At 53.6% G+C, this 24,118-nt stretch overlaps 1 protein-coding gene across 1 annotated transcript; it reads left to right on the plus strand.

Annotated features, from left to right (window-relative positions):
- Positions 1–17,210: 17,210 nt before the first annotated feature.
- On the plus strand, positions 17,211–19,683 carry LOC101878183 (noggin-2-like). Its single transcript, XM_005150735.3, has one exon. It carries the CDS (start codon positions 18,092–18,094, stop codon positions 18,728–18,730), a length of 639 nt encoding a protein of 212 aa, XP_005150792.2. The 5' UTR covers positions 17,211–18,091; the 3' UTR covers positions 18,731–19,683.
- Positions 19,684–24,118: the final 4,435 nt, after the last annotated feature.

Consider the following 24,118-nt stretch of genomic DNA (forward strand, 5'->3'; position numbering starts at 1 on the left):
GAGAAAGCAAACAAGGAGCCCCGGGAGGAGGCTGAAAGTAGCTTTCCAGAGTCAGAGCAGATGTTGTTCAGCAGACAATGATGCCACAGATGTGCCTTGGCTGGTTGGTCCTTATGGACACAACAGCCTGGCCACGGGGCACAGGAGGCTTTGTCACCACAGTCCCGGCTGCCCTGGCCCCACTTCAGCCCCTCTTCCCGCAGCAGACGCTGGGACAGAAGCATCAAGGAGATGGGAGAGCCCTCCTTGTCACCCTCTTCCCCCCTCCCCACCATAAGATGGCATTTCAGGGTCAGCTCCTTTTGTATGGGTGCTGGTGCTAAAGGTTTTGGAGACCCTTTTTCCTGGTAGGAATTGCTGCACTCCTCCCATGACGTCTGCAGCTCCACGCGGGGGGCAGAGCCCGAAGCCCCAGGGAAAGCTCTCCTTTTCTCAACATTTTATTTCCTTCCCACCTCTCAGCACTGCTGCAGTCGCGTCCGTTCACCCCTGTGTCCCCCCCCGATAATGAGCTGTTGTCTTGTGCAGCATTGAGAGCTAAGTAAGCATGAAAAATTGGAACAATAAAGAAGTAGTTCTGGGACAGCAAAGCCCCTTGTTTGACAAGGCTAATTCCACACCCCCCAGCCCCATTTTCTTTCAGCCACCTTCCCCCTCCTCGCTCCTCCTTTATTAAATGAACTGGCTTTTATTGGGGTGGAAGCTGGGTTTCCTTTTCCCTTCTCACCTCCCTCTCTGTTCACATGTAATTTGGAGAGTTAATCTCCTCAGGCAGGAAATGTTGTTTCTTTCACTCTTTCTCTCCAGCCCTTTCCATTTGGCTCTTTTAATTGGGGGCCAGACCAAGGAAATGGCCACACCACAGAGCCCAAGCAGGAAGAGAGCTGTTTCTGTTGAGGGGCCCTGAGCACCCCTCCCTACTGCCCTAGCTCATGTGCTCCCGTTCAGCAGATGCACCCTTGGGCCAAGGATGGGGGTACCCAGCTCTCTTGGCTGGCTGAACACCCCGGCTGGCCTGGAGCTGTTGGTTGGTATTTTTGCTTCTTTTCTGAACTCCTGTTCCTGCTTAGGTCAAGTCACCCAAAGGTTTCAAGACATAACATCACCCAGCGCCATCTCCCCCAGCTCTCCAGCAGTATGAAGGCACTTGGCTGCTAATATTTTCTGTGGAATCTCTCTGAAAGACACGACATCACAAAACCTCGTGGAAATTCTCCAGATTTTTCTTGATGCTTTTCACCCAATTTCTTTCAAAGAAAGTACTTCAATTTTAATGAAAAATAGACAGCTGGGTGTCTCCCCACACTCTGTCTATCTTGTCTCCTCAGGATGAAGCAGATTTACAGCAGGCCTTGTTGCTGGCTGTGAGCATGTGGGACACATGGGCATTGCCTTGTGCGGTGCCAGTGGATAGAATTCACAGTACAAGGAACCACGACTGATAGCAGTATGAGACCTGATTGCTCAACAGTTGCTAGATGAGGGCTTCCTTCAGAAAAGAAAAGTAGAATTGCAATACATGCCTCTCACTTAAAGGCAGGGCAAGATCCTGTTGAGCTTTTTTTAAATAAAGAATCCCAGGAAGACACTGGAAACTCACTGGAGAAACCCTTCCTAGGGCAGAGCACCAGCATGTGCAGGGAAGCACGAGGAGGCTTGAAAGGCTTGTGCGTAACCTGCTCTAGGTTGCCCTGATTTGCCAGGGGGTTGGACCAGATGATCTTCAGAGGTCCCTTCCAATGCTAATGATTCTGTGACTCAGTGTGATTCTGTGATAGGAACAGCCATTGGAGCTTGGTCTGCTGCTCAGAGCTGAGTCCTGCTTCCACCATATCCTTGGGATGGCAAAGTGTGCTGGGAACATGGCTCTGGGACACCCTTCACGCCTCCTGCACCAGCCCTTAGCTGTGTCTAGCTCTCCCAGAGACCCAGATAAATGTGACGAGGCTGCTCCCTGTCAGATGCTGACAGGATAGGAAGCTCTGGAGACTCCACTCTCCTACTAACCACAGTTTGGCCCGAAAGTTCCCAGCTCTCTGGCAGCCAAAAGCTTTTGGATTGCTCTTTGGCACCATTCATCACTCCCAACAGGGCAGTGATTCATGCCGGGAGGCTAATTATCACCGAATTCCTCATCCCTCTCTAGATAACCTCTGGAGGAGAGGATGGGCTGGGGCCACATGTTCATCACCTGCCATCATGCAGGGCATTCAATGCCAGTGCACATGGCATCAGTGTCCTGCACCAGTGGGGGATGCCTGCTGCAGGACAGGCATCACTGCGCACCACAGCTGATGGCCATGGGGTGCCCTGCTGAGGAAAACAGGGTGCTGAATGTGCCACATGTGGCAGAAGAGGCTGGGATCTGAGCACAGCAACTGCAGTTTAGGAGTAGGTAACCAAATTCCTGTCACGAAATGATGCTGTCCTGTGGAGAGCAATGTTTTGCTGGTCCATACTGTGTGAGTGTCCAGCCTCTGGAGTGGGAGACTGGGTGGCTCAGAGCAGGGATACCTCAAATGGAGTTATCCTCGCTCATATGTGAATGTAGACATGTCTAGCAGGAGCTGGAGGGAGGAAAGAGAGATGTCATTGGAGGCAGAAGTAGCTGTGACCCACAGGTTATCTGCCATCTCCTCTCCCAGCTATCTGGGGACCCTTAGTCCATGAGGTCCTCAGTCTCCAGGAAGCTCAGCTTGCACAGAGCATATGAACCAAGGGGACAGACTTTTCTGGAAGACTTTTAAGGCTCTTCACTGTGTCTTGTGCCTCTGCATGGGAACACAGGAGCAGTCCCTGGGCTTCTCCTGGTGCTGGCTGTGGAGCAGGCATGGGTGGTGTGTGGATCATGTCTCAATGACCAGCCTCAGGGCTGCAGGGGTACCTGGCTTTGCAGATACAGGTTGATCTGGGCATGTAGGAAATGGTTGTATCTTGCCTGCAGTGGCACTCATGTAATTCCCTGCACAGGTGCTGAGGAACCTCTTGCACATGCACCCAGATGAGGTGCATAAAGAGCACTTCATTATGCACCTCATCTGGGTGCATGTGATTGCTTTATTTAAAGCAAAGAAAATTAAATCCCAGCAGCATCCTCTTGGGTTCTTCTTCCAGGGCAGCCTCAGCTCTTCACCTCCATTTACCCAAAGCTTGACCACTTGGAGCTAGGTAAGTGACTGTGCTAGGCTCTGGTCATGCTATGGAAAGCCAGAAAAAGAGCAGGAACCTTCCGGGGCAGGGCTGGACTTGACGCAGCTGTGCTCCCTCCATGGTATTGCAGCATCACATGAGGCTGGTCCCTGGGTTGTAGGATACAGGCACAAGTGGGAAGCTGAGCTCTTTGGTCTCATCCCCAGCTGCCTTGGGATGCTCATGGCTCAGGACTAAGATCAGGAACAGGCGGCAGTGGGCTCCTGGCAGCAGGACAAAGACAGAGGGACTGTCTAGGGGCTCACAGCAATGACATGGTGCTGCTGGGTACAAGTGAGGCCAATTGATGTTACCCATGGGTAGCAGGTGATGGAAATATGTGTCAGAAGCTTCCTTTGCAGAGCCTGGACAAGATGGAGCCAGCCCTGGGCCAGGACAGTGGGGCTGAGGGGGATCTGCAGCATGTGTGGCTGAGCATCACTGCTGCAGGGGGACCCCACGGCCTTGCCCTGGTGTGTGAGGGACATAAGATGGTGTGTCTCGCCCAGGTGGCAGGGAGGAGAGAGTTAACTGTCTCCCCCAGGTCCCTGGCTCCTGCAGAAGTTGATGGCACAATCTCCAGCTCACCCCCGCCGCCTTCCCCCTCCCTCCCCGCTGCCCGTCAGAGCTCTGAATAGGGAATTAGTTTTGCCTGCGTTTAGACCTCTTAATTAGCTATTCTTTTTGCTGGGCTGGGGAAGAGGAGGGGCTAGAGGAGACCCTCAGCACCCCCAGCTGAGCCCTGGCCTTGCTCCTGGAGCAGCACAAAGGAGCCCAGCGGGAAGAGCCATCGGAGGGCGCTGGGGACGCCAGGACTTGTCAAAGCTTGTTTCCCACCTTCCAGAGCCAAACCTTTTCTGTCCCAGCCAGGAGACAGCCTGCCTTAATTGGGCTGAAAATCTAATCATTTGTACCTCCGAGCCTGGGAAGGGGGCAGGGGAGGCTGTGCAGGGCTGGGAGGCTGGGAGAGGGCTGGAAGTATGCAAGCAGTGGGAGGAGAGATAGGAGTGAGGGCGAGGGGGAAGAGTGCAATGAGGAAAGGCGGGATGGAGATGAGGCAGGAGTGCCAGAAAGCAAAGGCTTCTGGAGGAGCTGAGAGGACAGGGAAATCATTCTTTTAAGAAGTAAAATAAAAGTAATTCCTTTGAAAAGAGAAACCAGAACAAAAGTGAGAAACTGAAGGGTAAAAGGTTTTGAGCACAACAAAACACCCATTAGCCGCTTTTCCTGACCTCCGTCTCCACTGATGACCCAATCAAGGCCATCCTTGTGGTCCTCACCTGTCCCATCAACACCCAGAGTCTGAGATGCTCCTGTACCACAGGTATAGTCTTTGCATGGCCCCACTCCCATCTCAGCATCTGCTTTGTTATTATGGCTTGGGCACTGTTCATCTGTCCCTTGCATGCCCAAAACTTACCTCTTCCACCTCAAAATCACATGTGCAACCTTGCCCAAGAGAGAACAGGAAAGCTATTCCTGGGAGAGGCTGTCACTGATGCTCATGGGACAATGACTGCTCCAGCAGTGGTCCTCCTGATTTATGTCAGTGAAAGAATTTCCAAAGCTCTGGCTGCTGTGCTGCCTGTGACACTGGAATAGGGTGGGAAGTGATAGACACTGTGCCGAGTGAGCAGTGAGGGACACGCAGGCCATCCAATTGCTTGTGCTAGCACAGTTTCCTCAACACTGGATGTTTTCACCAATACTCTCACACCACACTTCTCTGCCCTCTGTTTAACGTGAGAATGTGTTGTGTCTCCAAACTGACGTGCACAACTCACAGTTCTGCAGGTGCATGGTCCCTTTCCTGGGGTTTATATAAAGAAACCATATCCTCCCTACAGTTCCTTCATCAGCTCCTCCAAGTTTTGGGCCTTATTCCTCCAGCATCTTATCCATTTTTCATCTTTTTTTCCCTTCAATGATCTATCAAAAACCAAAACCAAAACCCAAAGTTGAAGTTTTTACCAGAATTTTACTCCTCCTTCTACAGGGGATCCAGGGCTTCATGCTCCTGAAAGGGAGAGTGAAGGAAACACCCCACTGGGGAGGCTGCATCCGTGGCTCTGCCCTACTCTGTGCCTCAGTCTGCCACGTGCAAGGTACCATGGCTAACCAGCAGCAGGACAGCAGCTGGGCAAACTGGTGTGAACCACCAGTGCCAGTCCCCTGTAAACGCAACCAGCAAAGTCCAGTGCCCAGCATCCTAATCCAGAGGCACAATAGCAAGTGCCAGACTAGAGGCTGCAGAGATTTTATTGCTGGGAGTCAGGAAGAGCAGATGCTTGGCAGTACCACTCCTGGCTGGGCAAGTAGGTAGTGCAAGCTCATCCATCCCAGGAGACCCTCAGTGTGCAAGGAAAGGACAAGCCCAAAGGGTTCATGGGCTTGTGAATGGGTCTGGGCATAAACATCCAGGAACTGCTAGCCTTGCAGCAGCAGCAGCACCTCTGGGTGGTCACATGCAATGAGGAGGGTTTCAAGCGCTGGTTTCAGAGGGCTGGTTTGGGAGATAATACCTGGGGGTGAGATGATGTGAGAGAGCACACAGCTAGGACAAGGCAGGGTCCCCACCACTCTGCAGGGTGCTGTCCTCTGCACAAGCCATCTGTGGATGCAGCTGCAAAGAGCAGCCGAGTGGGATGCAGTGTGTCTGGGTCAGCTGAGGTAGCATTACCCCAGTCAGTGATGATGACAAAGGGCAGGCAGATAGAGGAAGCCATTGCCCTTGTGATACCTTTCCATTTTCTAGCAATTGGTGCCTTAGCATCAGTGACATCCTGAGCCAGCAGCAGTCTGTGTGCCATCATCCGTCACAGCCACCAGGCAGTGAATGAATGCCCCAGTGAATTTGTCTAATCTCATTTCAAGGCCGTGTGTATATTTGGCCTTCACGGCATCCTGTGGTGATGAGGTCCACAATTTAATTACACGTCGCATAGGATAGTAATGTCTTTGGTCTGCATGAAACCCAGGGCTGGCTCTTTTCATTCATAACTTCTGCCTGTAACCTCAGCTTCCTGATTCCAGTGGAAATTAGTCAGCAGAACTCCGGGACTCCCGTGACTGGTGTCTTTTTAGCTAGAGGAGTCTTTGGAGGCACACAGCCAGGGCTAACTTTGGCGGAGAGCAAGGGGAGTCTCAGGCAAGCAGGATGCCCTGGCCAGTGAGGTGGAGGGGCTGGGCTGGATGGTGCCCCTCACAGCAGGGAGAAGATCAGAAAGACCTTTACAGGGCCAAGGAGAGCAGCCTCCAGGGGCAGCTCTGGTTGGAGGCATGAAGCTTGGGGCAAGGAGTCAGTGGTGTGTGACATCAGGGCAAGGTCATGAAGCAAAGCAGAGGCACAAGAAAAGAAGCAGAAGGGCTGGAGCCTGCACCTGAACTGAGCAGAGTTGCAGTGGGGGAAACCTGGAGCATAGAATCCCAGACTGGTTTAGGTTGGAAAGGACCTTAAGATCATCCAGTTCCAATCCCCTGCCACAGGCAGAGACACCTTCCACCAGACCAGGTTGCTCCAAGCCCCATCCAACCTGGCCTTGAGCACTGCCAGGGATGGGGCAGCCACAGCTTCTCTGGGCACCCTGTGCCAGCACCTCAGCACCCTCACAGGGAAGAACTTCTGCCTAAGAGCTCATCTAAATCTACTCTCTTTTAGCTTAAATCCATTCCCCCTTGAATTATCCTGTTCAGTTTGTCTGCAAATCCTGGGTCCAGCACAGCCATTCTCCAGCAAGGTCCCAGTCAGTGCTCCATACCTCCTGGCACAGCTGTGAGAGTCGAGTTTATGTTGTCTCTTACTTGTGTTACTATTGTTTCTGGCTTTGTGCAGGAGTCAAGAGTGCAAGAGCACAGCAGGAGCCCTGGTGGTGTCCAGGAGGTGATGGGACAAGGCTTGTGGACGTCTGAAGGCACTAAGAAGCACGACTGTCAGTTGACTCGGATAATTCAAGTTGACTTGAATAATGAGGAACGTCCTTTGACGCAGAAGGTTGATAAATCACTCACTCCTGGGACAAACCCTGCCAACCCCCTGCTGTAACCTGGAGCAGCGTCAGGCCTGGGCTTCACATCAGTGTGGAGGGAAGGGCAGTTTGCTCTCATATCCTCACTCTTCTCCAGCAAGGAGTTCACATCCTCCTTGCCCACAGCACTCTGCCTACAGACAGCCCCAGATGCAGTGTGCTGTAAGAGGTCACCTCCTCCTACCGCTTCCTCACCTTCACTCTCCAAGTTGCAGCCAGGGGCTGGAGCACCACTGGGTCTGGAGAATGCTGAATGAGATTTTTCAGATTAAAATTTTATTGCTTTTTTTGCTAAATGAAGATTGGGAGAAATCAAGGCTTCTCCTGAATTTTGATCAAATTAAGCACAGTTTCTCCTGGGGAAAATGAAAAGTCTGGAAAGATTTCATTTAGACATCAAAAAATTATATAATTGCTATGGGCATTGATAGGCTGAGAGAGCTGGGCTTGTTCAGCCTGGAGAAAAGAAGGCTCTGAGGAGACCTTAGAGCAGCTTCCAGTGCCTAAAGGGGCTACAAGAAACCTGGAGAAGGGCTTTGGACAAGGGCCTGTAGGGACAGGCCAAGGGGAATGGCTTTAACCTGACAGAGGGGAGACTGAGATGAGCTCTTAGGCAGAAGCTCTTCCCTGTGAGGGTGCTGAGGCACTGGCACAGGGTGCCTAGAGAAGCTGTGGCTGCCCCATCCCTGGCAGTGTTCAAGGCCAGGTTGGACACAGGGGCTTGGAGCAAGCTGCTCCAGTGGAAGGGGTCCCTGCCCGTGGCAGGGGTTGGAGCTGGAGAAGATTTAAGGTCCGTTCAACCCAAACTTGTCTGGGATTCTATTATGCTATGATTTCCACCCAGGTGGTGAAGCAGAGCTGGTTGCAGATGCTGAGTTCCAAGGGTGAAGGTGCAGTTGTCCTTCCCCCATGCCTCCCAGACCCCTGGAGCTAGTGCTTGTGCCCCTTCTCCTGTGGCACGTGTCCTGCTTCCCATGCCAGATTGATGGGCAAGGGCTGCACAGGAGTCTCTTTGGAGTCAGGAAGCCCTGACTGCTGAGGAACACTGGCAGGGTGCTGGGAATTCATCCTCTCCTCTGCACCTCTGCCTGCTGGTGTCTGTGCCCAAAGGCAGCAAAGAGCCCATCCTCACACTGGAGCAGATATCCCACAGCTCTCCTGAGCTTGATGTTATTCCTTCCCTCTTCTGCTGTCCTCTGAATCATCCATCAGGACAAAGGCCACATCAAAGCATCAACTATACCATGAGCGTTTCTCTCTCACCATTTGTGCTCCCCTCTAGGGCTGACAAAAGACCCAGAAGTTCTTGGATGCAAATTCCAGTTGCACAGCAAAATGCCTCAGGTTGGAGCAGCAGCTCCTTGCACCCAGCAAGAGCTGCATGGGATGGGATGGGGGCAGGAGCCAGGCTCAGCTCCACTGCTCTTGCATTTGAACTCCTTTGCTGCTAACTTTCCAGCTGGAGGGAATGACTGACAGAGACTGATGGTGTCTCTGCCTGTGTGTAATCTTAGAGCCAGCTGGATTTGGGAAATCTCTTTCTTTGTTTTTAAAAAAATAAGCAACTGACTAGACCGAAGGGTCCCGATTAACCAGGAAAATGTGGGCAAAATGCAAGTGCCTTCTCAGCCTCTCACCCGTGCGAAGGAGCCGTGTGGAGCATCCCGCAGGAGCCCGAGCCCCAGGGAGGCTCCAATCCTGATCACCCCACAGCCTCCCAGCAGCTCCTCACTACCCAGCCAGAGCTCCCCTCTGAACCACCCAGCTATGGAGAGGCCTCTGGCTGAGGAGCACTTCATAGGGATGTGCTGCTGGTCCTGGATGCCCTCTGTTGCCTGTTCCTGCCTGCCCTTCTCTGGGATGCTCTTGCCCTCCACTTGCAACAGCTGTCTCCCTCCTGGACTTCCCACTCCTCAGGGGCTGAAGGGAGAGTTACAACCAGTCCAAGATGACATTATTATACTGAGTTATTCTCCACAGACAGGCTTTTTCAAACAGGAATTTAGGGAGGATTTGGCACCCTTCGCCTGATCCCTTCTCACGTGGTCCCTGACTCACCCAGCCCTGTGTTTATTTCCTGACATCTCCACAGCATCTTAGGGACAAGTAAAGCTGGAACTGAATAGTGAGAAAACCAGTTCACTGGCAGAACACAGCTGAGAGAAGGCTGCATGGGTACAACATAAACTCCCCCAAAGGGGGATTGACCAAAGCCTACAGAAAGCTGAAAAGCTGTAGTTTCCACAGGTTTTGAACCAGGTAGCAGGGTTTCCAACCTGCACTCAGGAGAGGTAGGGTGCTGCTGTGTGTCTTGTGTTAGAAAGATCTTTGTCAAATGTTATGACCTTGTCTTCTGTAGCTGAAATAAATAGAATCTGCAGCCTGGAGTGAGAAACGCTGGGGGGGAGAGGGCGTCTGCAGCAGCGAGCGTCCTGGCTGCATGGTGATAAGGCTGTGGGAGAAAACAGGGTTGAGAATCTGGAGAGTGCACCGACTCTGAGCTGCAGAGGATGCCCTGAGCATCCCCTGTTAGACCATGCACGAAGGGTTCCAGGGTGAAAAGATATCTCTTCCACAAGGAGAATCACCTGGACAGCAGCACCTTGCTCTGCCCCTCCTGGCTTTGGGACAGTGCTAATCACTCCCAAGGACTAAGCTCAGCCCAGTGCTGGGTTCCCTGGGATTTAAAGACAAAAGAAACTTGTCCCTCCTGCAGTCAGCGTGGAGCAGACTCTGGTCACACTGTGGGGCAAGAGCTAGGGAAAAGAGGGAGAAGTGGATGGGAGCACAAGTGTTCTCCTCAGAGCAAGCATGAGGTCACTTGCTGACATAAGATCCCATTTTCCATCCTGTGCCAGCCGGTGACTCCTGCTGCCTTCCATTAGCTTCTCCTGGGAAGGGACCCATGTATGTGCAGTGAGAAATATCCCTCCTGATGCTACATGAAACAGGAGGAAGCAAACCCATGGAGATTCTCTCTGACTGATCCTTGCCCCTTGGTGTTCAGGAGAGGTACCAGAAGTACCAGTTTAATTTACCAGAATCAAACCTTGCACACATGCTCCAAGGATTGCTCTGTCCTCCACAGACCTTGGCTTAGTGAGCAATGGGCCCAGCTCCTCAGAGACACTGAGGTGATTTAAGCTGTCTGACCCCCCTAACCCCACGCTCCTCTGTTGTACATGCCCTCCTAGGGCAGTGCCAGCAGGAAGAGATGCCTCCTCTTGGGGAACGTTCTGGGATGATCAGGTCAAAGTAGCTCTCTAAGAAAGACCCAGAGGTTCTTTGCAGGGATGTGAGCTTGGAGGAGGGTTTTCCAAGATCCTGCAGTGTGCTGGGAAGAGGCTGCAGGTGCAGTGTGGCAGGTCACCCAGGTCCCTTGGAACCTCAGCAAGGAGGAGTCCTGGCACAGCAGCAGTTCAGCCTCTGTGGAGATGAATGTGGGTGACTGAACCACCCCAGGGGGGGATGGCAGCCTGCACTGAGCCCTGGAGTTCCCTTTGCTTCCTCTATCACACACCAGCTAGTTACAGCCAGAACTTGATGCCCCTGGCACTATCACCACTATGGTGCTCCCTTGGACCTCAAGCTCACCATGGTGGGACATGGGCTAGCACCTGGGTCTGGGGAACATTGACTTGGTGAAGGAGGCTTGAAGGCAGGCTGGGACCACTGGGATCCGTCTTGCCAGGGCTCTATGGGAAGGAGAGCTTGAGTCAGTGCTTGGGGCAGGCTACAGGAGGCAGCAAAAGGATCTCTGGTCCAGCTGCAGATGAAGGGGATCCCTTGTAGTTGTGCTGGGCAATGGCTGGGTACATTGTGCAGGGCTGCAGCTTTTCCTGTGTGTCTGCATGGCCAGAGCTCCCATCACTGGCTACGAGGTCTTCCCACGTTCCAGGGTGGCACAGGGCAGAAGGAAGGGCTTATCAGAGCTGGGAGGGAAAGGGTGGCAAATGTTGCAAAGCCTTGTGTCACCTGAGACTTGTCATTTGGCTTTGGTTTACACTTGCAGCAATGTGCTCTCTCCAGAGAGTGGCTCTGGAGTTCCTGATCCAAGCTGCTTCCCAGCATGTCCATGAACCCAACGTGTGTCCCAAAGGCGGGATCCAGTCCTTTTATCTGGGACATCCTCAAAAAATAGCTGCCCTGAGCAGTTCCCTCTGCCTTGGACTAGTGGTGACAGCGACTGCCACATATCACGTGATGCGGCAGCATTGCTCCGTGTCAACACATGTGACAGATGTATGCCAAGCGGGTACAGATTTTGGAGCTCCATGTTGTTTTTTTACCATTGGCAGCTGTCCAGGGATCATTCCTGGTCCCTGCACTGAGACACATTCCTCTAGGTCCCCGGGGAGAAGAGAGCTCATCCTGGTGAGGACCCCGTCCCAACCTCCTGGCTTCTGCCAAGACCTCGGGCAGTGTGGTGGAGGCTTTGAGCTGGAGGGAGGTCAGGAAGGTCAAACTCCTTCACTGGGGACTTTCCTTCCGCAAATTCCCTCACTGGGGGGTGGTATCTCCTGCCCTGGGCCACCATGACTGATGCATGCGATGCAAAGTGCTGATGTGTGCAGCAAGACAGCCCTCATTCTGCCTGCTTGCAATGCCAGCACCTGCCCAGAGGGCACCAGCCCAGGCAGTCTGGTCCATTCAGTGGCAAGTGTTATGGTCACTGTGCATGGATTGAGACCAACAATACCTTTTGCTCAGGGCAGCCTTATCCATCAGCCTGGGCATCACCTGGTTGTGTAGGCCACAGCAAATGGGATACAATTGACCCTAGGCTGTAAGGGAAGAGGGAGAACCCCCCACTTAAACTTCTTCACATGTAATGGCACTAGGATAGGTTTTCCTGAAGCATTTAGGACATCTGGCACTACTGGAAATGTTCCAGAATTTGGGCAAGACTGTTAAATGGAACCAGTAGAGCAATTGTTGGGCTTTTGGGACAGCAGGGAAATGGGGGGCTGAAGGGAGTGGAATTGAGTGTGGGATACTAAGGTGCTGCATCCAGCATGCAGCCACAGTGCAGGCAATGAAGGATGAACCCCAGGCAGCTGATGGGCAACTGGAAGGTGCAGCTACACAGAAAACATGTAGATATGGGGCCAGGCCTATGCCAGGAAATCAGATGGGATCATAAATGGGTGAGGCAGTGAGGGATGGACCACAACACCATGGTGCCAAGAGGAAGAAAGTGATAAGAAGCTTGAAAAACAGATAAATACTTCATAAGAACAAAAAAAGGATGCCATGAAGCTCAGAATAGTTAAACCACCCTACTTGGTATAGGGAAAATCTACTTCTGAGGCACAAATAATAACTTCCCTGGAGTTTCAGGTGTGTTTTTTCTTTCCCGTCAGCTCTTTGGCACATCTTAACTTGGTACAGTTGAGTGCCGAGGCGGTACTGAGCTCCCAGGAGCACGAGGAGGTTCTATCAGCTCAGCTGCTCAAAGGAGACCTTTGCAGATGCACTTCCCACTGGGGCAGCACTGGGCAGCTGAGGGGGTTTGGTTGGGGCTGATGGCCTGTGATGGTAGAGGAGGAAGCTGAGAGCAGAGTTTAAGTCCCTAAAGCAGAAGGTGGCTGGGGCCACCTTTCCTACCATCTCTTTTTCTCTTCCCATCCCGTTCCTGAGCCTGTCCTGTTGGGATGGGAATAGGAACCTGTGAGCTGGTGAAGAACTGCATTAACACTGGGACTACTGAACTACTTACAGAAATTAAACTTAAGTAGGTCTGTGATGAAAACAAGGAACTCTGTGTGATCGTGTGTCCTGTATGGGGACAAATTCCCTCTGCTTCACAAGGCTTTGGGGCCATCCAGCCACCCACATGCTCAGAACTCTTTCTGCGCCCAGTGGACTGCAGGGAAGCAGCAAGCCCTGAGCTGTTGCAGGAGTGCGAGGCTGCTCCATGGAGCCCTGCCAACCACTTGCCATGGCATACTTTGGGAACCATTCCTTTAGACATACTGACGAGAGCAGGGTAATGTATTTCTACTGGAAAATAAACATATCTCTAATGAAAACCTGGTGCTCCATCAGTTAGTCTTTTTTCTTTTTTTTTTTTGTTCCTTAAGTGAAAATCAGGGATTCTGTCTTGTCAGACCCAAGCACCCAAGCTGTTCCTCATACTTGCCATGCCACCCCATCAGCATTATTTCTCAAGCATAAAGAGAGCCTGGAAAACTTAAGCAAAGAGAAAGCAAGAGAAAAACCCAAAAGGGACAAAAAAGAGACAAAAAATGTTTGGCTGGGAGCTCCTTTTCCTCTTATTTTCTCTTCTCTTCTCTCCTCTCCTCTCTTCTTCCCTCGTCTCCTCTCCTCTTCCCTCTTTCCTTCCCTTCTCCCCTCTCATTTTTACGTTTCCAAGCATGAGCTTCCTGGCCTCTATACTTTTCCATGGTCAAAGATGAAGGTGTAGATTTGAAGCTTTTGTGCCTACAGCTGAAGAAATAGGAATGATTTTGTAACAAAGATCATTCTGTTCTGCATCTTCACCCCAGCTTTGACTTGAGTTAGTGCTGCCCAAACCAGGCTAAAAGATAAAAAACCCTGTCAGTTGAATAACTGCTGCTAGGACAGTACCACTGATGTTTTGTTGCTACAAATTTCCTTACTTGTACAGCCTTCAGCAAAAACAGAGTAGGCACTGCCCAAGCTTCAGATGTAAAGTAGAAATGCCCTTTTGCTTTTGTCACAACACTTTTAGGGTCTTCTTTAGATGGCAGAAGGATGCCAGATGAGGGAAAGGAGCAAAACTAAGCAGTTTACAACCATTTTAGCCTTCAGGAGGTGCCTTTAGCATCACACCATTCTTCTTATGTGGAATCATTTTGATAAGGTTTTTCTCTATTTGATATGTAACCTTTCCAACTTTAAATCCTCTAATGAAGGGCTAGATTGTGATATGAGCACGCAGAGGGCAAAGGCAGATGAATGCACCCCTCAGCCTCTCAGTCCATGCTCACAGCCATAAGTAGGATTTTGCCCCAGTGCTTCTGGTCCTGAGGAGAACAGGAAGGGGCTGCCACGGTGTATCCCATGGGCACAATTAAGCCTTATAATTCCTTCCTGGGGGCTTGTCTTTATTCCCTACCCTCCTTAAGAAGTTGAGAGCACCACCAAAAGAAGTGCTTCACACTGGCCAGCACAGGAGCATGGGGTTAGCCCACTGCGGGCTGCCTGATAGGGAGTCTTGGGGAGTCTTCCAAGCCTGCTGCAGACCTGGTGCCTCCCCCTGCTGCTCTGGGGACGCGACAAGCACTATTTTCCTTGCCTCCAAAAGGGGAAAACTCCTCCACCCCTCCCTTGAGAGCTTCTGCTCTATCATGGGGACCTGTCAAAGCGACGTGAGGTGCCTGGAGCAAAGGCATTTTTACTGGCATGGGATGATTCTGAAGCATGTTTAGAAAGTCCAAGAGACAGCTGAAAGAGTTGAGTTACTCCAGGGTTTTGGGATCCTCCAGGATGAAAAATGTTTTATATATGTTGGATTTTATTATTCATAGAATCATAGAATAGTCTGGATTGCAACAGACCTTAAGATTATCCAGTTCCAACCCTCTGCCATGGGCAGGGACACCTTCCGCTAGACCAGGTTCCTCCAAGCCCCATCCAACCTGACCTTGAACACTGCCAGGGATGGGGCAGCCACAGCTTCTCTGGGCACCCTGTGCCAGCGCCTCAGCACCCTCACAGGGAAGAGGTATATCTAACCTGAACTTAGAGCTTATATCTAACCTGAACTTCCCCTATTTTGGTTTAAACCCATTACCCTTTGTCCTATCACTACTGGCCCTGATGAAGAGTTCCTTTCCAGAATCCTTGTAGGCCCCCTTCAGATACTGGAAGGCTGCTACGAGGTCTCCATGCAACTTCTCCAGGCTCAACAGCCCCAACTTTCTCAGCCTGTTTTCATTCAGGAGGTGATCCAGCCCCTTGATCATCCTCATGGCACTCCTCTGACTTACTCCGACAGCTCCATGTTCTCCTTATGTTGAGAACATCAGAACTGCACACAGCACTGCAAGTGAGGTCTCATGAGAGCAGAGTAGAGGGGGAGAATCCCCTTCCTCAACCTGTTGCTCATGTTCTGGGGATGCAGCCCAGCACACAGGGGTGTTCTGCACTGAGTGCACACTGAAGCCTGCTCATGTTCAGTTTTTCATTGACCAACACCCCCAAGTCCTTCTCCACAGGGCTGCTCTGAATCTCTTCTCTGCCCAACCTGTAGCTGTGTCTGGGGTTGCCCTGACCCAGGTGTAGGACCTTGCTCTTTGCATTGTTGAACATTGCATTGTTATTCCAATGACAGTGAGATGTTAATCCTCTTGCCGGGGTTTAGGAAGGCAGCAGTGGCAGCGGCAGCACACCTCGCTGTGTGACTGCCCACTACTGACTCCCAGGTGTATCTGCCCTGAGCTGCTTTGTTTGAATTTCAACACTGCCAAGACACCGGTGTCTCTCACCCCAGTGCAGGCAGTGCCCATCTGCCCGGCTTTGCTTCAAGCATCATACTCGGGTCAGGAAGCTGGTCGTGAATGTGTTTTCCTGATGGTACTCGGTATCAAGGAATAACAATACCCATCTCCTTTGCAAATTGCTTTGAGAGCTTATGTTAAAAGAGCTCGGGAACAGTGTTGTTTCATGGCTCTGTTGCAGAGTATGATCCAAATGACTGAAGAAGTTCAGTAGAAAACCCAACCTGTGATCATGTCAGGAATACACAGCCAGGGAAGAAAGGCCGGATACATTTAAACCATGTGCTTTAATACCATAACTGGAATGGAGGGTGGCTGGCCCCGAGCAGCAGTTTTGTCTCCGTGAAGTCCAGGGAATGCTCTGGCTTTGGGTGGCCTCAGGACTGGATCATCATCCTCGCCATTTTGGGATGGGTTTGTTTTCTTTCCTAACATTTGGAATTTCTGGGATGATGAAAAGCTGAATGCTGGGGGACATGCTCCTTTTGTTAGTCTGCTGGATGAAGCTGGCTCTGCAAGCACTTGGCACACCTCAGTGGGGTGCTCTTGGCTGGTCTGGCACTGCGACCCATTGCTTTGCCTGGTGGCTCACCAGCGCATTATGGTGAGAAGTTGATCATGGTCTGTGTTGCTCTCTCCCTACACCCTGCCTCAGCCCCAGTGGGTAGCTGGTTATCTCATGCCCCTGGGAGGGAGTGACTGGCATTGGCAGGAATGTTCTTACACACCGTCAGCCTGGAGGAACCAGCAGTGTGTCCAATTCCTGGACATGGTTCAAGTGTGAGCTCAGCGCCAAGCAATGTGGAGGTAAAGGAGGTGAGAAGGGTTACAGTTTGTGCTGTGTGGACACACACCAGGCTCCCACCCCCTATGCCTCAAAGGTGGAGGGTCCAGCTTTCCACCGAGAGCTTTAGCCCCAAACTACGGAGAAGGGGGTGAAAAAAACATCCAGCAATGTCACACCACATGCACGGCGGGATGCAGGGACACTCCCTCGAATGAAAGGGGTGCTGCTGGAAGGCTGTAGCCTCCCATTCAGAGCATGCCGCGATGCTGGTGTGCACTCGGCAGTGACATCCAGCTGTGCTGGTGCCACGCGGTGCCATGCTCTCCTAGTTCTGCATGGAGCTGGAAGAGGGCTTTGGAGGTGGCTTCTGTGGAACAGCAGCGGTAGTGGACAGCAGAGGCAGAGCGAGGGACGAGCTGCCGGGCAGGTCCGTGCCGGTGCGGACGGAGGATGACGAGGGCAGGCGAGAGGAGGGGGCAGCTCCTGCGCCGGGGGCCAGCGCCAGCAGCAGCCAGCGCCTGCCCACCGCGGGTGCCGGCCCCGGGGGAAGGGGAGGGCGGCCGGACCCTGCGGGCGCGGCTGTCACTCAGCGAGCGGCGAAAGTGACAGCGGGGGCGGGGCGGACGCGCGCTCGGCGCGTATTTAACTTGGGCAGCGGGCGGCGCGCGGCAGAGTGCGGCGGGAGGGCGGAGGGCGCGGGAGGGGGGACCCGAGCCGAGCAGAGCGGCGCCGAGCCCCGGGGCAGTGCGGAGCTGCGGCTGGATCTGTGGAGCTCAGCGGAGCGGCCGGGACCCCGAAGCACCGGCAGCGGCAGCAGCATGGGTCGCTGGGGCTGCTGAGCGGCAGAGCCCTTCCCTGCCCGCCCTAGCCGAGGAGCCGCGCGGAGCGGCGGGCGCCGCCGAGGACCGCACCGGGAGCCGGTGCCAGGGACATCTCCATACACACACCCCGTCGCGCTGAGGATGCTCCGGGGGCCCGCAGGCCGCCCCCGCCGCTCGCCATGAGGAGGAGCCCGGCCGGGCCGCGGGTGCTGCCGCCGCTGCCCGCCGCCGCCTGAGCCCCGAGCACTGACGGTGCCCGCGCAGGGGCCGCCCGAGCGGTCCGCCGTGACCCTTTCCCCCGCCCTTCGCCCTGCCCGCCCGGCTATAAAGGAGGGTTTTATTCTCGGGCTCCGGTCCCACGCCAAACCCTGTCACACCGTCTAGACAAGCTGTCGTGGGGCTCGGCCCAGCTGTCACCATGGCGATGGAGACGAGTCCGCTGTGAATTTTGGGGGGGGCGAGCGAGAGCGGCGGCGGAGGAGGAGGAGGAGGAGGAAGGCTCGGCCGCCGCCGTACCCTGCCCTGCCCCGCGGGGGAGGCACGGACCCCCCGGCGCTCTCGGCCGCGGCTGGAGCCGGCCCGGCGGGGAGCCCCGGGGAGCCAGCGGCCGCGGAGCAAGCCTCAGATGCGTCTGTCACACAACCCCGGCAGAGCTATTTAAAGTAACGGGCCTCGCCGGACTTTTGTCTCTGCCTATTTATGAGTCCCCCAGAGCTGGCAGGCGCCGCCGGGCAGCGCTAGGAGCCGAGCCCGCGGGGACGCCAGCGGGGGCCCGCCCGGAGCATGACGGCGATCCGGGCGCTGCTGCTCTGCTCCTGCCTGGGGCTGCTGCGCCCGGTGGGCGGGCAGCCCTTCCTGCGACTTCGACCCTCGCCCAGCGACAACCTGCCCGTCAAAGACATCGTGGAGCACCCGGATCCCGAGTACGACCCCAAGGAGCATGACTTGGACGAGAGGACTCTGCGGAAGAAGCTGGGCAGCCATTTCGACCCCGGCTTCATGGCCGTGGCCGTGCCGGGACCAGCCAACGCGTCGGGCGCCGAGGCGGCGGCGGGACGGGCGCGGGCGGCGCTGCCGGCGGAGCTGCGGCGGCTGGAGCTGGGCCCGCCTCAGGGACCGCGGCTCAGGGTGGGCAAGAAGGCGCGGCGGAAGGTGCTGCAGTGGCTCTGGGCGTACACCTACTGCCCCGTCCTCTACACATGGAAGGACCTGGGCGTCCGGTTCTGGCCCCGCTACATCAAGGAGGGCAACTGCTTCGCCGAGAAGTCCTGCTCGCTGCCAGAGGGCATGTTTTGCAAGCCCGTCAAGTCGGTCACCAAGACCTTCCTGCGCTGGCATTGCCAGGGCTGGTCCAGCCAGAAGTACTGCACTTGGATCCCGGTGCAGTACCCGCTCATCTCTGAGTGCAAGTGCTCCTGCTAACCCCCCCCGGCCTTGCCCCACCGCCCGGCATCGCCCGCATGATTTGGGGGAAGGGGCTGTGAGTGTTTTCACACTGCCCAGCGCTGGGTGTTGGGGCGAGGAACCGGGTTGTTTGGTTTTCTTTCTTTTGTTTTTCTGGACTTATTTTAATGTAATTTTATTTGAAAGGGGAAAAGCGAACCCAGGAACTGCAGGGCAGGCCAAAGGCACAGTAAAGCACTACAATCAGATGTCTATTTTTATACGTATATAGCCTTCTAACAAAAGGAAAATAAAAAAAAAAGAAAAAAAAATTACCAGCCGTGTAAATAGAGAGATTTTAAAGCAAAGGGAGGAAATCGCAGTTGTTGGGTTTTTTATTATTATTATAATTATTGTTATTATTATTATTTTAAAGACATAGGACCACAGTTTAAACCCATCCCCACAGAACCTGAGCATTTCCGTGCTGAAGGGAAGGGCAAAGATTTCCCATAAAGATGATTTTATCAAAAGGGACAGGGAGGGAAGGGGGGTAAAAGGCAGCAAAGCAGGAATGGCAGCAGCCCCCAAGATGGTTGTTTCTCTGTGCTGTATTTTGTCTTCTTCAGACCTTGTCACTGATGTTTGAACTAATTTGCCACGCTCTCTAGGGTTGTTTTTAAAGTGTATAACAATTAATTCAGGAGGAAATTTTAAAGAAAAGTACAAATCTATGAAAGAGTGGAATCGTTTTGTTGTGTGGGAATACATATAGTCATGTAGAGATGCTAAAGGAAATTTTCTGTGTACAGTTTATTTATTTTTAACGTTTGTGTATAGGTAAAAAAAAAACCAAACAAGCTAGAGATTATGCCAGAAACTATTGGAAATGTTTACTTGAATATTCCTTTAAAAACATATCAATGTAAATATGAGCTATCATTGAGCAGAAAAAAAAAAAGCATTTTTAGCAATAAACTCTATCTTTGAAGGAACCCCCTCCCCCATGGTGCACCCCACTTCCCACAGGAACTGCCGAGACCCCAGGTCTTGCTCGGAGCAGGTGATGAGTTAAGGGCTTTGGCTGTATGAATTGTGACACTCTCCTGAGGCTGGTGGAGCTCCACTGGCTTCTGTGCCTGGGATCCCGGTCTGAGCTCTGTGTGTTTAACCTGATGGGGAGAGAGAAACAAAAAATGGGGAGAGAAATGGCTCATAACATGCAAAAAAAGTGTGCCAGGAGGTGTCATCTGAAGTCCTTGGGAGATTCCATGCTCTATGGCTCTTGGATTCAGCTCTTCTCCCACTGGCAGAGGAAGTGGTCGAGGTTACTGCCCCAGCCATCAAAGTGTCTGACACAGCTAGGCAGCCCGTGTGTCAGTTCCTTGGCTGCCACTGCTAGCACAGGAGGGGAGGATATTGACGAGCCCTGTGCCCAGCCCTGCTGCCACCACGGAGCCCAGGGCCTGTTGTAAGCTTGGGTGAGGAGGAACTGCTGATCCCACAATGGCTCTGCGTGCCCTCAGCTTCCCACCCTGGTGTGTCAGGGCTGCCGGGACCCTCTCTGCTCTCTCACTGAAGCTCATGGAGCCAGGGACAGGGACAGATATAAGGGCAGGCTGCGAGCAGCAGAGCCACTGCGGAGGAGCCCAGCACTGGTGAGCAGGGACATTGGCAGTGCAAGCCCATTCCCGATGGACATCTGTCTGTCTGTTTGTCTGTCTTAGTGCTTGGAGTGAGGCCCTGACTGGCTGCCAGGTCGTCCCCCTGCGTGCTCCACGTGGGCTGCTGGTGGTGGAGGGGAAGGTCTGGCCATTCCCTCGAGTGTCTGAAACGTGCCCAGCATCCCTGAGGAACAAACTGCTGCCGAAGGCCTTTGCCAGCAAGGAGCCAAGCTCCACCAAGCTGTCTGCAGAGCTGCAGGGAGACCCCAACCCCCTCCAGCTTGGCACACAGCAGAGGAGAGCAGTGTGACACCAAGCCCATATCCCATGGTAAGGCACCAGGACCCTCCAAGGTGTCTGGCTTGCATCTCTCCATCATCCTCTGAAGGGATCACAGTCCAGTGAGCCCCTCTGGAGCAGGCCTGCAGAGCCTGGAGGTCATGCACAGATTGAGGCCAAAAACTGGGAACAGTGGGGACAAGGCCAGAGGGATAGTGACATTCATCAGCCCATGTCCCTACAGAGCCCTGCGGCCATCCGCTCGGCTCCATGTGAGGAGCAGGTTGGACTTTCCATGCATTGGTCAGCGAGGGACCAGGGAAGTGGGAGACGCGGAGGGCAGGGTGGAAAGGAGAGCTCGGTGAAGGCAATGTGCAAAACATCAGGGGCATTTGGGAGAGGAAGGGGAAAGCTCATTTTGCAAGAGGAACAACATCTGTGGTGTGGGGGCTGAACATCTGTAGGAGGGAGCATGGGGGGAGGGCATTCTGGGAAAATATTTCTGACATAATCCCAACAGTATCTGGTGTGTTGGGATTTGGTTACAAATGGCCCTCTAACGTCTTTGTGCGTTTTGTTCTGCTGGTTCCAGGGGCACACAGAGACCCCTGCTTTGTGCTAACCTGGGAAATAAACCATTCGCTGGGCTCAATGGCTGAGTTCAGTTGCACGGAGAAGGGGGGGTGGGAATGGGGAAGGCGAGATTTGTGTGAACTCCAGCAAAAAACAGCCTAAAAGCCTCTGTGCCATGTGCTGGAGGGAGGAGGGGGGCTGCCTGTGTCTCTGGGGAGGACTCAGTGGTCCTGCTTGAGATGGCAGCTTGTTTGGAGGGGAAAGCATGAGACTGGAGCAGAGGTGCTTGGTGTAGGCAGGGGGCATGGAGCTGAGGACAGTCCCAAGGGATGTGTGCCAGCTCCCCAGGCTCTGCTGTGCGGTCACTTCGTGCTGAGGAACCTCCTGCTCGGCTGCCCCAGGAGGGGATGAGTCGGCCGTGTGACAGCCAGGCCACGGGCGTGAGGGCTGGCCTCTGCTGCTGAGCCTCAAAGGAGAGAAAGACAAAGGGGAACCAGCCTGGTTCTTTGGTGCGGTTATTTCATTGTCTCCCCAAGCTGCTTGTGATTAAGGGACAAGCTGGGGGGGAGAAATGGGGCAGAACCAGCAGAACCCCAAGATGTGGTGGGTGCTGACTTCTGAAGATATGGGTCTTTCCCTTGTTCTGGCCCGGGAGATGGGCCCAGAGCACCAAAGGCAGGTGGTATCCCCTAGGCTGGGTCCCACTTGTTGTCACATTGGCAAGAGACGGGCCGTGGCTGCACACTGACAGGAGTGTGCACACCTGCTTCTGGGCACCCAGCCATTCCTCTATTCACCCAGGATTTGCAGGGGAGTGCAGCCTCCCCAGTAAGCCACATGTTTTGCTGTCTCCCTTCTCTGTGCTGAGTTTCAGGGCTTAAGGAGAAGATGGTTAGTGGGAGGACCAGCAGCCTTCTTCCTTCGGGCAGGGCAGAGCGCATGTGGTGAAGGTGGCTCCATGGGACCCATTGGACCTACCTGATGGCTGCCTCATGTTCTGAGGGCACATGTCAACTGGCAAAGCTTTCATCTCCGCAGAGCTGGCCTGCTCTGACACCACACGCTGTGCTTGGGCAGCTCCCTTGGCTGGATCATGTCTGATCCCTTCCTTGTAGTCCCTACAAAGCCTGGCTCAGAGCAGAGAGCTCCTCTCTTGGGTCCACAGAGGTCTTCATCTCTTCTGCATGTCAAAGCTCTTCGTTCACCTCATGAATTGCTTTCCCATGCACAAACCCTAGATTTAGATGATCTTGTTTGTCTTGGGAGGGAATGCAAGCACAGAATGGCTTCTGACATTTGACTTGCTGGTATGGAGCACTTTCCCATTCAGCTTTCACATCCCACTTTGGCTTTGACACCAGCAGTGGGTTAACTCTTTGTCTCTGCTGGCAGAGAGTATTTAATCCTGTTTCATATGCCACCTTGCCCGGTTTAGCTCAGGTCCCCTCAGCTAAGGCCAGTCTCCAGGAATGTGGTTTCTGTTGGCGTGCCGGCTCTGCCAGGGTGACCCAGATTTACAGGTCCAGAGCTTGCGGGTGTCTGATGCCAGCTCTTGAGATACCTGACTCAGGCCCACATGATGATCTAAGCCAATCACTCATCATTCCTAGAAAGGCAGATGAACGGTCTGGATGCAGTAATTGCCTCCTCAAACTTTCAAACCCAGAATAAGCTGATTTCTCTCAGTGTGCAAAATTGTTCTTGACTCCTCCTTCAGCATGAGTGTTGGCTGTCACTCACCTTTACAGCCCAGCATGACCACCAGGAGCCCTCAGGGAAAGCCAGTCTCCCTGCATCTTGCTTGGTTCACAAGCAGGTCCCTGGCGAGCCCAACCTGCTGACTGCTGCTGGCCAAGATCTCCAACCAAGCTGGACCTGCCTCTTCCAGGCACTCCCAGCTCCCCATTCACAACCACAATGAAAAACATGCATTGGTGTTTAGGTGACCAGCACCAGTACCAGCCAGTGCTGACCATGCTGAGCACAGATGTGCCTTGTGGCATGGGCAGAGGTGGACTCTTGTCTCGCCATCTCTCCAGGGCTGCTGGGCGCAAGGGCAGGGGTTCTGCTTCCTCTGTGCAAGACCCACCTTAGGCTGCCTTTCTCCACACTCCTTTACAGTTCTCCTTAGCTGCCTGTCTCCATCCACAGCAAAGCCAACCACATGCCCAGTTGCTACTTGGCAGAGATGGGCCCTGACCCCTCGCCAGCATGCGCATGAGGGGTTGCAGGGGTACCTTGGGCTCTACTCACTGTCACTCCCTTCCCCCTCAGGAATGAAACCCAAACATTACTAGCAGCCCATCCAGGAGACACGGCTGCTCTTCAGTGTTAGCTGTCTGGTATTCTGCTTAAAAAATGTCAGACACCCCGTCAAGGAGAAGGGACCACATCATGTGGCACCCGGGAGCCCAATCAGAGAGGGAGAGACACAAACAGCGAATCCCGGCGAGCTGGGAGGCAGCTCTCGCAGGACAACCATTGGCTAGAGTGGCCCTTTCAGGGGCTGGTTGAATGAATCCATTCACAAAAACACAGGGCTAGTTTGCAAACAGCAAAACAGTCTGGAGGAGTCTGCCAGGGAGACACCCAAGCCATGCAGCAGATGTGTGGGTTGTGGCTAGTGCAGCTGTGTCCAAGCCCAAGCAAAGGTGCAGTGAATTTGGGAGGACCGATTCCGCCTCTCCCGGTTTTCAGGCCCCGCTGCTCCTCTCAAGGAGGTTCCATGCCCTGCCCAAGAAACTCAGCCTCCTGCCAGGCTCCCGGGCATGGGGAACAGACCACCAAGGGCACACAGACCACCACTGGGGGATGTTAGGAGAGAGACCGTGACCTCCAGCATCACCCAAATATCCTAGAAAGGGAGAGAAGCCCTCACAGAAGCCCATCATCCCAGAGATATGATGGAGCG

Source organism: Melopsittacus undulatus, chromosome 8, assembly GCF_012275295.1.
Source record: "Melopsittacus undulatus isolate bMelUnd1 chromosome 8, bMelUnd1.mat.Z, whole genome shotgun sequence".
Lineage (NCBI taxonomy): Eukaryota > Metazoa > Chordata > Aves > Psittaciformes > Psittaculidae > Melopsittacus > Melopsittacus undulatus.